Source organism: Barbatula barbatula (genome assembly GCF_947034865.1).
Source record: "Barbatula barbatula genome assembly, chromosome: 4".
In the NCBI taxonomy this organism is placed as follows: Eukaryota; Metazoa; Chordata; class Actinopteri; order Cypriniformes; family Nemacheilidae; genus Barbatula; species Barbatula barbatula.
The window spans coordinates 4,129,436-4,145,102 of record NC_136768.1 but is presented as its reverse complement, the minus strand read 5'-3'; the positions used below and the strand labels follow the sequence as shown (position 1 = coordinate 4,145,102).

General features: G+C 40.0%; 1 protein-coding gene across 2 annotated transcripts in view; it reads right to left on the bottom strand.

The window, feature by feature from the left end:
* Positions 1-9,537: 9,537 nt before the first annotated feature.
* The window catches only part of flncb (filamin C, gamma b (actin binding protein 280)), a 38,192-nt gene continuing 32,062 nt past the window's right edge, over positions 9,538-15,667 (bottom strand). The window contains exons 40-49 of one of the 2 annotated variants that reach the window (XM_079454911.1): positions 15,482-15,604; positions 14,979-15,224; positions 14,391-14,660; positions 14,098-14,235; positions 13,852-13,967; positions 12,867-12,999; positions 12,517-12,693; positions 12,225-12,443; positions 11,442-11,648; positions 9,538-10,804 (exon numbers count right to left, since the gene is read on the bottom strand). In XM_079454911.1, the coding sequence (XP_079311037.1) occupies positions 10,617-10,804; positions 11,442-11,648; positions 12,225-12,443; positions 12,517-12,693; positions 12,867-12,999; positions 13,852-13,967; positions 14,098-14,235; positions 14,391-14,660; positions 14,979-15,224; positions 15,482-15,604 (1,817 nt within the window). In that variant the 3' untranslated portion in view covers positions 9,538-10,616. The remainder of the gene's footprint in view (positions 10,805-11,441; positions 11,649-12,224; positions 12,444-12,516; positions 12,694-12,866; positions 13,000-13,851; positions 13,968-14,097; positions 14,236-14,390; positions 14,661-14,978; positions 15,225-15,481; positions 15,605-15,667) is intronic. The other variant, XM_079454912.1, reaches the window with a different exon arrangement.

Below are 15,667 nucleotides of genomic sequence, written 5' to 3'. Positions count from 1 at the left end.
AAGAGAGTGTCAGTAAATCAACCTGTTCGAAAACTGAGGAGTCAACCAATTGATTGAAAGTAAGAGACGGAGAGAAAGCAGGACTGGCAGATGCACCACCAAGTGCCAGCAGTACAAGTGCTGCAGATGCCAATACTGTACACAAGGGGCACATACACATATCTGGTTTTGTGTAGCTAAACCTTTGATTAAACGTCCACAATGCAGCTTACTTCATAGAGCAATGTCTGGCCGACATAAAACTAGGGCTGTCAAAAAGATTAATCGCACCAGAATAAAAATGTGTTTATATAATATATAGCTGTGTACTCTGCTACACATACAGGCATGTAAGAAATCGAAAAATGTATAAACATTTATATATTTTAATTATTTGAAAATATAAATAAATACATGAAAACATTTCCTAAATATGAATTCATGTGTATTTATAAATTCAAATGCACAGTACGTAGACATATGTCATGTAAACACAAGCTTTTATTCTGGATGCGATTAATCGTTTTACAGCCCTAAAAAAAACCTGTCAATGATCATTTAGGTCATCTCAATCCAGTAGCTTTTAAGTCTTTACTATTAAGACCATAGTCCAGCTCAGCACCCCATCAAGCTTTGAACTAAAGTGACCTCCATCAACACATGGCGCTTTCACAAACACGTACATGCATGCAGGGTCGACCACAGAACGCTCAGTCACCTGCAAGTAGCCCTAACAGCCTCGATGAAAGAGGAGAGGCCTCTAAACTGGTCAAGGACGAGCGCCCGGTACGCAAACAGCAAGCCATTCATTAACAGCCCGAGTGGCTCTCTGCGAGTTAGTGTCACCCGGAAAAGGACAAGCAGACCTCCATCTAATTACACACCGACACTCGCGCCATCACTCCTCATAACCCTCCCGTGGAGACGCCGCTGGGAAAAAAGGTGTGCGTACGTGTGGGGCAAAACAGGTTCAACACAAAGTCGTTCCAATTGATTTTAATGACTTGCAGGACTCCTAATTATAGTTGGTATACGTGCGATATATACACACACACAGTCTCCAAAAAGCATAATAAACAATAAGACTTTCTGGTTGTCAAACGTACAGAAACAAGTTTATGCACATGCTTACATGTGTCCAAATGTTTTGGGGTTATCACGAGATATGAGACCACTATTTTTTTGGACCCTCGTCTGACACCATGTGACAGCTACTCCAAATAATGTAAAGAGAAACATTTAGAACATATAGTAAGCATTCATCATGCAGGTGATTATGTGCCATCCAAACACACAAACATAGACCGGAGGACAATAGGGGTTAAAATCCCATTAGTCCCATGCAGGTCTGTCAATCCCAGCAAACCCCGCCTGACAAAAAACCCTCCCGTCAACAGTGATGAGATCAAATGTCAGCATTGAGTGACGTCACTTACGCTAACATCAACACATGCACCATCTGGCAGACCGGGCAGTAACTGCAGACCGACCTGGATATAATGGGAACAAGCTCAAGTTTGTTGGCGGTGAGGATACTGGGAATCTGCAACACTAGAGTGTTTTTCCAGTGAGAGGCTTTGGGTCTATGATGTGTCCAAGTGTGATTACAGCCCAACCATCAAAGGCATGAGAAGATGAGATGTAATCAGATGCCATCAGTAGAAAAAGAGCTGAGAGAAGAGAAAGCTAGTGAGAAATAGCAAGCAAGGTAAGAAATAAGCTGGACACCGTGGACCCTTAAGCAAGAATTTCTAAACTGCTGGTTCGCCGAACCCCTAAAGTTCAATTATTTACTCGATAAAGATTGTATACAATTCTTTTAATAAAAAAAGCATTTCTCACTTGAACGCGGTGTAAACGAATCAATATGTAACCTACAATCACTGCAAATAAACCAGTTCATCCTCCACTATACATTACCCTGTATTATGTCATTATGCATTTGCATTAATGACCAATATACGACACCAAAGTATTTGAAAAGGCAAATACTTTTAGGTTTGCTTTGAGTTGAATCATCTATCAGTAGGGCATGAGACAGAGAGCAGGCGAGTGACACGGAGACGTTTCTAATGTGATGCCAGTTGAGATTGGTTCTTCATTAAGCCAATTAGAGGTCGCCGGAGGGTTCGAGACGTTGAGATGTTCACCTGATTAAACGGAGTAAATTGCTGAAATTCTTTAGTCATTTCTCCGTCTCAACCTGAGCAAGTCACTGGTTAATTACAAAGCAATTATTGCTTAGCACATTTGTTCATTGAACATGTTATATGACAAAAAAAAGAAAGTCGGATTGGTGGATGAAACGGACTGATGGACGCCTTCAGACAGATGCAAAAGGGGAATAGGAACCTGCTTATATATCATACTTTCATATTAAGTTTTTCTATACTTCCACTATTCCAATTCATCCACATGAATATAGCATCAACATTGCTTTGTCAGGCAAGATAACTGTCTACGCATAAAAGTATGAAGTAGACTAATACAGGTTTCCAGTTGGTGAAACCTAAGAGAAGCAGAGAGAAGACTCATATACTGTAGGTTGTTTTCCAGCTACTGTAAGCGGACAGAGCTGTTTGTTTATGGTTATGAGGCGCTTGTTGGCACTTCAGTTATTTGAATAATGCATCATGGGTACTTTATGCATTAAGGACAAACACTATGACATCCTAAAAAGCAGCTGAAGCCACACTGCAGTATGCATGCACACACACACACACACACACACACACACACATACCAACTCACATCTTTAACACAGACATACAAACACAATCATGGATCCAGTTTTTTTTTACAATTTTACTGATTTCAATGACAGGTTTAAGAACATCAACATGCTAAAAAGCGTTTATACAAAATACAGCTTATCCTACACTTCACAATATTTTAACCCAGTAAAGGCTTTTTACAAACAAAAAAAATACATCCATGCCTCTCCCTGTAAAAAGAAACTTTGTAACAAATAAATGTAAAAAGTTACTACCTTTTTTAATACATTTCACCCAAACAACCTGCTTCAACCAAACACGCATCAACAGAGTAAATTACATGCAAGAAAAACATGAGAACAGGGTGTTCCTCACATTGTGTTGGATATACAAGCCGCATAATTACAGGTCGAGATAAATGAGCAATCACTGAGCTTCACAATGTGAACTAGAAGCCACACATACACAAAAATGCTATTCGTTGACTTTGGCTCTACGTTTAATACTGTTGTTCCTTGTGTCCTTACCCTCAAGCATCATGAACTAGGACTTAGCACGTCATTATGCAACAGGATTTAGCATTTTTAGTTGGAGCACCCCAGGTGGCTGGGCTCGCAACTGTCTTCCACCATTACACTGAGCACTGGCATGCCACAAGGATGTGTATTGAGCCCAATTCTTTACTCCCACTTTACTGTGTTCCTACATCGTCTAATAACATCATCAGAAATTTTGCAGATGATACAACAGTAATTGGCTTGATTTCCAAAAACATTGAAACGTACTATAGGGAGGAGGTCCAGAATCAGGTTAACTGGTGCTCTAAGAACAATCTAACACTTAACAGAGAAAATCAAGTAGCTGATTATGAATTTTGAGAGATCACCAGAACTTAAATTTATATTACATTTATTCATTAGGCAGACGCTTTTATCCAAAGCGACATACAAGCAGTTGACAATACTCCTGTATTTATGAATGGGCACTGAGTGCAGAGAGTGACCGGCTTAAAGTTCCTGGGAACATTACCTGCTCCATAAACACTACTGCATTGATCAAGAAAGCACAAAGACGTTTCTTTTCTAAGGACATTAAGGAATGCATGCTTACCTCAACAGATGCTGATCACGTTTTATTGGTGTACTGTAGAGAGTATCTTAACATAGTGCATTTCCGTTTGGTTTTCTAGCTTTACAGTTGGCGAGAAGAATGCACTCCAAAGGGTCGTTCTGTGAGCTCAGAAGAAAATTGGGGTTGAATTGCCAAAATTAGAGGATATCTATAAATCACGCCGCTTGGCAAAAGCAATCATCAGCTGCAAGGCCTCCACACACCCATGTCATTTCATGTTTGAATTGCTTCCGTCTGGTAGGCGTTATAAAACTTTTTATGCCCGCACCTCAAGTATGAGGAACAGTTTTATTCCCAAGGCCAAAGATGCTATGAATCAGTCCAAGATATTTATCTGATTGTTTAGGAACTTGGACTTTATACCTACACATTGCTTGCATGATCTGCACTGGAATGATGTTGAAAACACAATGGCAATAAAGAATACAATTCAATTAAAGAATTTGATAAACTGGCTTGGAGGGAGAGAGAGAAAGAGACGTACAAAGGAAGAAGGAGATTGATGAAAACATTAATGAGAAAATAAGACATGTTTTATTTTGAAAATAAAGTGTGAAATCTTGGTGTTTCATCTCAGATGTGTGAACGCCTCAAAGTGGAAGAGTGCCACTGATATTTAAAACCATGATAAGAAATCAGGAGGAAAAAAGTGACGCTCAGATCCTCTGGTCTGTTAATGGGTTGGACCGGCGTGTCATCCCTCCTGGATTAGAATTCCGGTTCATATAAATAGGAGAAGTATTTTTATCCCTAGTCTTCTCCCTCACTTCCACACACCCCTCCTCCCACCCCCTTCCTGCCTACACTGAATAGTATTAATTGCAAATCATCAGTTCAGCCTAATAATACACATTCAAAAGCAACAAAAGCGAGAGCGTGCAAATGACGCGGCCATTAGAATCCATTTACAGTTCTTAAAGCTGGGTCATTTTTCGCCCATAGGATGCAGAGTTTTCAAAAACAGATCGTGAAATCACGGTGTGATGATCAGAGGGGCAGAGGAGAGATAGCCGGTTGGTTAGTGGGCAGAATGCAGTGGTCCATCTAGATGCTGCCCAGATGGTCAGAGGGAGTAAAAAACAAGTTGATCATCGTCTCAGATCGTCATCACAAAACGATACCATCAGGAACAATATCGGCTATTGTATATCCTCATTCTCTGTAAGACTTTGCTTTGGTGAAATACAACAATGTCCCATTATAGTACAAGAAGAGGTTACAATCATTTACAAAATATTTCACCACAGGGTTTTTTGTGATACGGGTTCTTGATGTGGAAATTGATATTCTGAGACACAATGGAGTATCATGTAAATATAACTGTATGCGAATGTAGTAATCATTTAAAGGGATAGTTCACCCAAAAACGACAATTCATTCATCATTTACACATCCTCTTGCTGGAAGAGTAAATGAAGATATTTTAAAGAATGATGGTAACCAAACAACGGCGCTACCCATTCACTTGTGTTGTATGGACACAAAACCAATGCAAGTCAATGGCTACTGCTGTTGTTCGATTACCGACATTCTTCAAAATATCTTCTTTTGTGTTCTGCCGAAGAAAGAAAACCATACAGGTTTGAAATGACAAGAGTGTGAGGACATTTGCATTTTTAGGAGAACTATTCCTACAACCAATAATTATCTGACCATATCATTGTCATTATTTCTTACAAAAGATGACATTTGAAAAAATCGAATTTCGATTTCGAATAGAATTTTCCTGCAAGTCACAAATGTTGTTAGACGTTGACAGTACGATTTAAATCAACTTGTGGGTTTAAAACGTGTCTTAAAAGGGAATTTAATTTCAAAACATCCTCAAGTGTCCAAAGACTACGTAAAACCTATAAATCAAACAGTTGTAATGTAGAACAGTCCTCACTTAATCATTTATCATCATCATGTATGACAGGCCTAACTAATGTTCCTTGCTATTAACACGGTGAATTGGTATAGTGTCTGCTGCCCTCAAGTGGACAAAGTCTAAAACTGCACCCAGCCGAGTTACAATGTCACCGTACACATTAAAACACACACATCCACAAGAAACGTTCTCAATATATATGTGTGTGTGTGTGTGTGTGTGTTACACGTATGCATGTTGGTTAAAGATCTGCCACTGCAGAACCAGAAACAAATTTAAACACAACGAGCCTATCGGCATGCTGCATCATAGCATCTTAATAATTGACCATCCTCCTCCTGCTACAAAATTGCATTCCTCCCTGAGTATCAATTGAAGTTCCTATTCATGATTCATGAAGAAAAATTGAAGGAAATATATTTCCATTAGCATGGACAAGGCTGGATTTGACTCCGGGCAAGGTTTCGGCATGCTTCTTGGTTATGCGACTGAAACAATATGGATACAAGTCTAAAGTGAGCTTTTCATGCCCGTGTCTACACATTCATTGACATGCGAGTGTATGTTCTTTCATATACTTAGAATAAAAATGGGGTGTGTGGCACATGTATGAATAAATTAGCTCGCCGAAGGGTGTTTATCTCGAATTTAGATGTGCGGCGAGCAGTAAGTGAGAAAGCAGGTGATGGAAATTTCCCATCGTGCCCGCAATCTGTCCTCTCTGCCAGTAAACTCAGCAGATTGTGTTTCCTGATAAGACAACCAATCCCTTCCATTAAACAGCGTTGCCATGACTCCCGAGCAATAGTGAGGGAAACACTCCCAAGCATCCAGCTCGACACCCTACCATAACTAGTGCTGCCAAAATAACCACAAACACTCACAGAAAGATTAACACCGCTCGTCTGAGATCCCTACTGCGTTGTTCCAAAACAATCTATGTATCAACCTGTCTATCAGAGCTAAAAATTCTAACTTGGCGGCCACAATGCTGGCTGAAAACAATGCCACTTGATCAAACACAGTCAAAGGAAGGACAGCGTGCCCTGCTAGACCTCCATCCACATGTGCAAGGACGCTCACATCGCCACGTGATTGTTCCACACACACCAGGTGTTAAAATGTCCCCTCTGCCATTAAATAGCATTTCCCTTCTGTTCCTTTCTCTGCTATCACTATAATTAGAAATCAGTCTGAACGACTGCAGCGTGTCTGCGTTAGAAATACGCAGCTTGATTTTCAAAACCACACAGGCGACGTTGCCATTTACATTCTCATTACAAATGGACAGAAATCTATTAGGTTTTTGTCATACTCTGTGTGTCATTAAGATGGGCGATATCTAGACATTCCTGGAGGCTGGGCCCGGGGACAAAAAGAAATGAGAGATTAATACGCTTTTGAAGAGGAAGTTCTGGAGCTGTTAAAGGCTAGAGGCCGAGACATCCGGGAACCTCCAAGAGTGACAGCTGTGTGGGTGGATAAAGGTACCACAAGCGACACCGATGAAAGAAAAAAGGAACCAAGACTGAAATTCTCATGGATTTTATGTTTACAATGGGAAACTGTAATAGGAACTGGTTTTAATGGGTCATTGATGATGTGTTTGGGGTCTGGTGATGGGATGGTATACAGTATGATGGATGGAAACCTATCCCGGATTACAGAGATAATTGACTTAATGTAGAATCAATGTTGAGAATAACCAATAAAGCATTGATTCATTCAACTTTAAATCAATTACCTTTTCTATCTGAGATAAAACACAATTATATCCTTTTGGTAATAAGGCCCATAACACACTAAATTTTGTGACGGTTTCAAAGGTAACAATGGTAATTGTAACGGAAACCATTAGAAGATGTAATGTATTTTTTTCAGACCAAGAAGTCCACTCTATGCATCATCCACTTTAGACAGTGGATTTAAATCTACATGAACATTTGAACATTTAGAGAAGAGAAGTGGAGATGCATCCAGTATACAGCGCAAAGACATACAGACATCATAATGCCTTGACGGGCACAGTACAAACAGAAGTGGATCTTACGCAATTAAAGTGACCACAGGTGATGAAGCGGATAGCATCTTGTTTCCTCTTTTCCCAAAGTTGTTATCCTGTACCCCACTTCCGCGTTGTTTCTGCACCTGCAAAAAGTGCAGAATTAACATACTGTGGAAGACCCAAAGCTCAGCCTGCTAGCTTTAAAGGGATACTTCACCCAAAAATGAAAATTCTGTCATTATTTACTCACCTTCGAGGTACAAATCTGCATAAATGTCTTTGTTCTGATGAAACCAGAGAGATTGGGCCCTCCATCGACTACCGTAGTAGGAAAAAATACAATGGTAGACCGAGATCTCGGATTTGAGACCTGAAATTTTAGAGGTAGCCTACTCAAAAGTGCCACAGAACTGTTTGCTGTCCTACATTCTTCAAAATGAGCAAAAGAAAATTAAAGAACAAAAGAAAATGAACAGAACAAAAAAATAAGTAATAAGTATTACAACCATAATGTTTTACCCAGTTTATAGCCTTCGCCTACTTAGTAAATGTATCCTTGTTATTTAAGCTCTCACGCTTTTGACTATTTGTAAACACCGATACTTATTTACACAATAAAGCACTTCGGCTTGCGATTGGCACACGACCCGTTTAAAAATGTTTGTAAACTGTTTACAGATGCTTTGCAGTTCAAAACAAATAGGACTTTTTTTGATCTTCAATCGATTTAACTGTCCGGGATAACCACCGACTGCAGCGCATTTAACTTTGACTCGTCATTTAATCCTAAAACTGTGACAGAAGAGAAGCAGAATATATATTCTAAACTTAAATTTAACAAAATATTGTTGCCATTTACTTTTACATATTATTATCAATAATATGAACCTGACGTGAACTAATTCAATCTGAAGAGCAGAGAAGGTTTTAAGTCAAGAGGATAAAAAATAAAGGTTGTGGGGGTTTTTATGGTGGAAATTAAACTGGAGTGCAGGATGCTCAGTGATAATGTAATCTTTGCATATTAAAACAGCACATGCAGACATAAACACACTGGATGTTTAACACATTAAAAACTCTTAAAAATAACGAAGTCTACATGGGCATTTAATCCCAGTCAACTCTTTTACTCTTGAGTTCCCGTTGGAAGAAATCCTTTTTCTTCGACCTTTGAAAGAACCAACTAGACAAAGAATAGGCCCAAAGCCATACACTGTAACAAAGGCAAAATGAGTTTTAACTGCAACACTTTGGGGACTGCAAGAGCGCAATTCTTTAAAGCCGATTGTGTCTCAGGTCAAGCCTGGGGAATTTCCAGCAAGAAATGCCATTCTCATCACTTCTGTAACATTACTCACTGCAGCACACACAGAGATGTTAGATCACTTGATCAGAGAGGCGCTACATTCATCTCATGACAAATAACCAGATATCATTCATAACCGAAAATGCTCATTTTACACTAAATGACTTTCAGGGCATGGATCTAGGCCTATCTGGGAAAAGAAGAAAAATACTGCTATTCTAAATGGAAATCAATGGTATCTTTCAAACACTGACCTGTGGAACCTTCTCCTTTGGGAAATTGACATTGATTAAACCTGCAACCTCTGCTTTCTCATTAAGGCATCTCAGTAACACCTGGCTAATGACATTGTGTAAGATTGCCCTCTAGTGCCTGAGAAAGAAATCACTACAACAAACCAAACACATACAATTCTAACATACTGTACTTCAGTCCATTACATGTTTGTGAACTTAATAGATACGGATAAATGTCTAAAGTCAACTAAAAACAGGAAAATCACATTAATAAACGGAACAAATACACATCAAATGTAGCAATTAAAACTTTAATATGCCAGCACAGTTTTACCAAACAGCAGGTTAAAATATCAAACAGTTAGTGTCTCTTCATACATCTCTATTTGAAGTCAATACATATAAAATCACTATAAAATGTCGCTCTTAAACATTGTGTCACTGTAAAAACGGTGTGTTTTCAAACATTCACATGCTTAACGGCTTTTGCTACGCCGCTTGGTACAAAAATCTCATCTAAACCAATCACACAACTTGCGACCAGTTCAGACCCAGTGTGAGCTAAATACATCTCTAACTTAGCCTGGCTCCAGACCTGATCCAGACTCTTTTAGTGTTTAAGAGACAAAATTGTGTTATTGCATCATAAAAATAAGACCAGTTTTAACAACAGATAAAAAAGATGAAATAATTGAGCTGATAAATTATGTCTGCAAATGGTCCGGACTCAAAACAAGGTGGATTTCATGAAACATATAGCATCCTTATTCTCCGTTCAATATAGCAACTGCCCGGGCAGTGCAAACCCGATTCATCATTCGCTTCCTTCAAACATTCACAAATCTCACAACTATGTAATACAAAATATGTTTGGGTTCATAACTGAGTGTGTGAAATGAAAACACAATTAGTGTGCTTACATGCATGATCGTACACCGGTTATGCTTAATAACCCAACAGTGTATAATCGACCAAAGGTGATAAATGCAAACATTGTTTGGCACACGTGAATTTTGTCATCTTAAAACACCTGGTGGTCTGGTGGTGGCATATTGAATTTGATGATGACATCCAAGTCTCATGTAAACGCTACTTTTTTTATTGTCTGGTTTTTATTGAGTTGATTGTTTTACTTATCAGCATCGTATTGCACATGTAAACACACTCAGTGCCACTTTGGGTAAAGAGTATGCACATAAGGAAGACAACTGGCACATGATCTTGCCGATATCAAACGAGAGGTCCTGATTGCTTGTAAAAGCAGCAAGTGAATTTATCATCAAAAGGTCAGGCACGTGACATTGTCGGTGAGTCCCGTCTCTTCCGGGACTATCAATAGAGTCTTTCCATTGGGAGGCAGGTCCAACGAGTTTATTCAAGGCACTGTGACGTGGAAAGGGCTTCCGGGGACCATCTCTTCTCCCCACTTGACTATCAGTATGTAGTCTCCTTTCTCCTTCACCGTGTATGTGACATTGTACATTCTGTTGCCCATGTGTTTGACATACACTTCCTCACATGGAGTTTTTGGCCCGTGCACTCCTACCATCAACATGTTCGTCCCTGCGAGGTGAAAATAAAACTATTTATATTTGTGTTCAACATAAAGATATATGTATAATATATATATATATATATATATATATATATATATATATATATATATATATATATAAAAAGTAATATACAGCTGCGTAAAAAAATAAGAGATCATTTCAAGGACCACTTTCAGTTGTTCTGAATTTACTATTTATGTGTATGTGTTTAGGTAAAATTGACATTTTGGTTTTATTCTGTAAACTACTACTAATATTTCTCCCAAATTTCAAATAAAAAATGGTTTCTATGTGCATTTATTGAAGAAACAGGTCAAAATAACAGAGAAGATGCTCAGTATCAGTAAGAAAACAAGTTCAGTTTCCATTTTAAACAATACAACAGTAATATTTGTACATGTATTTAAGAAAAGTTCAACAATATTTGTTTATTTGACAACCTCGAGTTTTGTCACAGTTTGCATGTGTGTTGTCCTGCTTTCAGTCTTTAACATTGCTGTTGGATGACTTTGTCACTCCTGAGATCTGATTTTGTTGAAATTCAACAGACACTGGACTTGAATGACGACAATATATCTAGAAATGCTGATTAAATGAAAAATTGGAATCTTCCCGCAGCTGAATGTGTGTGTGAGTTACTGTACCTGCTTTACTGCAGTCGACTGTGAAGGTGTTCTTCTGACCGATGAAGGCTTTGGAGAGACCAGCCCCCCTAGAGACCACTTTACTGGCATCAGATGAGAACTTGGGCAGAGAGGAGAAAGATCCGGCCACTGAGGAGGACTTTGTGACGGTCTCGACCAGCACTGAGGATGTCTCGTGCAGAGAGTGTCCGCCAGACAGACGTGTACCTGCAGAAGTTATATTTAAATATTACATTTAAAAATATTATATAAAAAAGTATTATTATTAATATTAAAATAATACACATGAATATATAATATTAACATATATTATTCATGATCATTAATTAAATATTCATATTATAAAATTAATATAAAAAATGATATTTCTCATTTAACTGTTTCTTTATTGGAAAAAAACTAGTTTTCTCATTTTATTAATTTATGTATTTTATACTGGTAAATCTTAGGAAGGGGAACATTCCACCTACAAAATAAAACATGTATTTGCATAAATACTTAATTTCCAGAAGAAGTTTATCCTCTAAATCTCATATACACGTTTGATAAATCTCCAAATTTTTAATACGCTTATTTATTGTCAAATCCACTCCAGCATTTTGCATTATAATCCTGTCTGATCATATAATCTCATAATCATGTTTTCCCATTTTAGCATTGGAGCTATAAACCACGTTGAGCTTGTCTAGTTAGTCCCTGCGATTTATGACTTTACGCGTCAAGAATCGTCTTTTCTTATTGTTTGCTGTATACAGTAGAGCTATGTAGCGTGTGACCTCTCACCTGAGACTTTGGCTTTAAACGGGCTGCCCACGATATGCTGTGGTCCTCCGTATTTGATGGAGATGAGGTAGCTGCCGGGAGCCATGGGTGTGTACGTGACCTTATACCCCTCTGGACACTCCTGACAATCCATCTTTACCTTCGATGGACCATCAATTGTGACAGAAAGAGCACCTGATCCAGCGTTACATGTGTTCACAATAAAGTCTGAGGGTACGCCTGTGGAAACAGAAGATGGTTCTCAACACTTGTTTATGGTCACCGACTGTACAGCATAACAGTGCTCACGTACCTGTAGTTCCTCCTTCCAAACCAGGTCCGAAAGCAGTAACCATTCCAGGATCCCCAGCCTGGCCAGGTTCTCCAACACGGATCTTGAATGGGCTTCCTGGGATGTGGCTTCCGTTAAAACGGACATCGATGGAGTGGACGCCGTTCTCCCGTGGAATAAAACGGATTGCATGTTTATCTGCACAACACAAAATATTGACCTGAATGAGCTCTTGGAAAGTTTATAGATTACATTTTTCCATTAGTGAAGTCAATGCAATCGTGGATTAACACACGGGACAAAGCTGATCTTGAATCTTTACTTCGAGACATCGCATACAGTATGAACTCCGACCCCGTCTGTATACTCACCGTTGTCTAATTCAGTGATGTAACACTCCTCCACAGCTCCAGAGGTTGTGTGCACCTTAGCGTCAATCGCTCCTCTCGCTCCGTTCAGCTGCACGGCGAACGAGGCTTCTTGATTCACCTTGAGACCCATTTCCTGCACAGACAAATAGACATGAGTGTGATCTTTACATATATGAGTGTGTGTTTGTCATTTGTCGGCATAAATTCTGTGTCATCTTATTAATTTCCTTTCTTTGTCCATCTCTTGCCAGTGTATGGATTTTAGCGTCATTGAGTGGTGAGGTTGTGAATCGCAACCAATGGTTCACATCACCTCTCCTATCCCTTTCGAAGTACTACGGTGGCTGACACATTACAAAGATTTACAAAACGCGCTCTGTAGAGCAGTTTGTCCGTTTAGGGTTACTGTAGAATTCCATGCAAGGGGACCCGCGGTGTATGTAGATAGAAAAGCTCGTAATAAGGTATTAAAAACACGCTTCACTATGTAAAGTCTTTATACACCTCTGAAGACATAGTTTTGTATGTTATATTGCATTTCTGTCAATAAATCCTCTTAAAAAGAAAATCACACAATGGACCTTTAAATAAGGAGAGAATTTTATAACATAAGCCACCACATGCTTAAAAATGGTTTTCATTTCAGCAGTGAATATATGACCAGGGTTAGTTTTGTTTTTTCCATTTTGTCTTTGTAGCAAGGTAAGATAATACACATTGTTTTCGAAATATCAGTCTTGCCAAGCACAGTCCCCAAAACAGCTTACCAGACAGAACACAGCACTCAATGATCACAATGGCAGACATAAAATATATTCTTCTTTCTGTGAGGAAAAGTGCGAGGGTAGGCTTGTCTAGTCTGATGATAAACTGTGAGAACCCTGCTCTGCCAAGTGCACTTAACTGCCATTCGTACTCAAGAAGTCCCTGAACCCATAGAATCACTATTCCTGTATGTGTGAGTGTTTGATGTGAAATCACTCACTTGCAGGCTGGAGACGGTAAGCAGGCGGGCGTCGTCTGACAGTGATGCAATAGGAACAATGAAGGGGCTGTCGGGGATGTGCTCGTCATTAAATTTGATCGACACCTCATAGTCGCCTGGTGTTAAACATATGATCATGTCAACAAGACCGAATGTGTACTGGGTTAAATTACATTTGTAAATCATTTATATAACAATCTTCTTTGGAAGCAAAACTAGGCCGGAATTAGCATCCATTGGTCTTACCGGGTTCCTGTACCACGTAGGCCACCCCGCAGGACCCGTCCTTACGGTCCTCAAAGGAAATTTCAGCTTTGCTGGGCCCTTCAACGGCTATGGACAAACCGCCAGCACCGGCCTCACGTGTCCAGATGCTGAACTCAGCTAAACATCACACAAATATGTCATTATTTATAACCCTATATATATGTATATGCATACTTAAGCATAGAGTACTGAAAATGTCATTTTTGGTAAACTGTTCTTTTAAAGACTTTGCAATAACCCAGATAAATATTCCCAAAATTCCTGTCTCCTACCAGGAACTCCTGCAACTCCCCTGTCCAGTCCAGTACCACCAGCTCGAACCTTGTGGGCTCCCCCCTCTCCCAGCGGTCCCACTGTAAATTGGAAGGGGCTTCCGGGAACATGTTGGCCCCTGTATTTGACGTTGACGGTGTGGGGGCCCATTTCATTAGGCACGAAACGCACACTGTAGGTGCTGTCCTCTCCCTCAATGATCTCAGCGTCCTCTGTCTTACTACTGGGACTCGTCACCTGTGCCGTCATTTCCTGAGTACCTGATTCACCTGAGAAAGAAGAGGGTGGAAGGAGGAAGACAAGCAAATAAGAAAGAGAGACAGTCAAAAGTGAAAAGAGAGAGAGAGAGAGAGAGAGAGAGAGAGGAGAGTCATACAAGACATTCCTCATAAAAGTCCAGGCATTTCTTCTATAAATTCTGTGTTTTTGGCTGTACTGGCTGCACAGCTCAGATTTTCCAGCTCGGCTCTCCTGTCGTAAATGTTTGTAATGGAACAACTGTTCTTGCTCCCAATGAAAACCCCATAGACATAACGTGGCATCATCCCACACAACCCAGAGTATTGCAAGCACACAAACACACACACCCTCTGATTGTCGGGCCTGGACGCCGCTGAAAGGGCCCAGCGTCTCTCTGCCCAGGAATCCACCAAAAACTTCTCTGAAGGGGTCGCCCCCCACCTGGGTGCTCTCCTCCACCCGCACCTCCCGTTTGGTCTCTCCCGCACGGGTCTTGCTGATCTCGGTGCGCTCTGTGCGTGTGTAGGTGTGACTGCTGCGGGTGAAGGTTCGAGTGAGCCGCTCCTGGGCTGATACCATCTGAAACCAGTTCCCTACAGACAACAACCCCAAAGACCGAGGAAAAGGAAAGAAGAGAAGGAAAACAGGAAGTGATGAATAAGGGGAAACAGAAAATAGATGCTTTCTTTCTTTTTTCATTCTGAATCCAGAGACAGAAAGTGAACAGTGAAAAGCTGGTGAGAGTCAGGTGGAAAGAGAGAGGCAGGCAATATCTTGACCTCTCCAAAGCCATGACCTTTTCGATTTTCCTCACTCTACCCTCTTGTTCATGTAAAGAAAAACTCCTCACCTGGAATCTTGAGGTTGAGGTCACACGTGCTGCCCACTGTGGCGATAGAAGGCGCCTGTCTCCTTCTGGTGATGCTCTCCTTCATTCGTCCCTCACCCAGAACCTTCACCGTAAATGGACTTCCTGTTGAATAATATAAAATTAAAGAGCCGTCCAGCTTAGAAAGACTTTTTGATGTCAGTAATG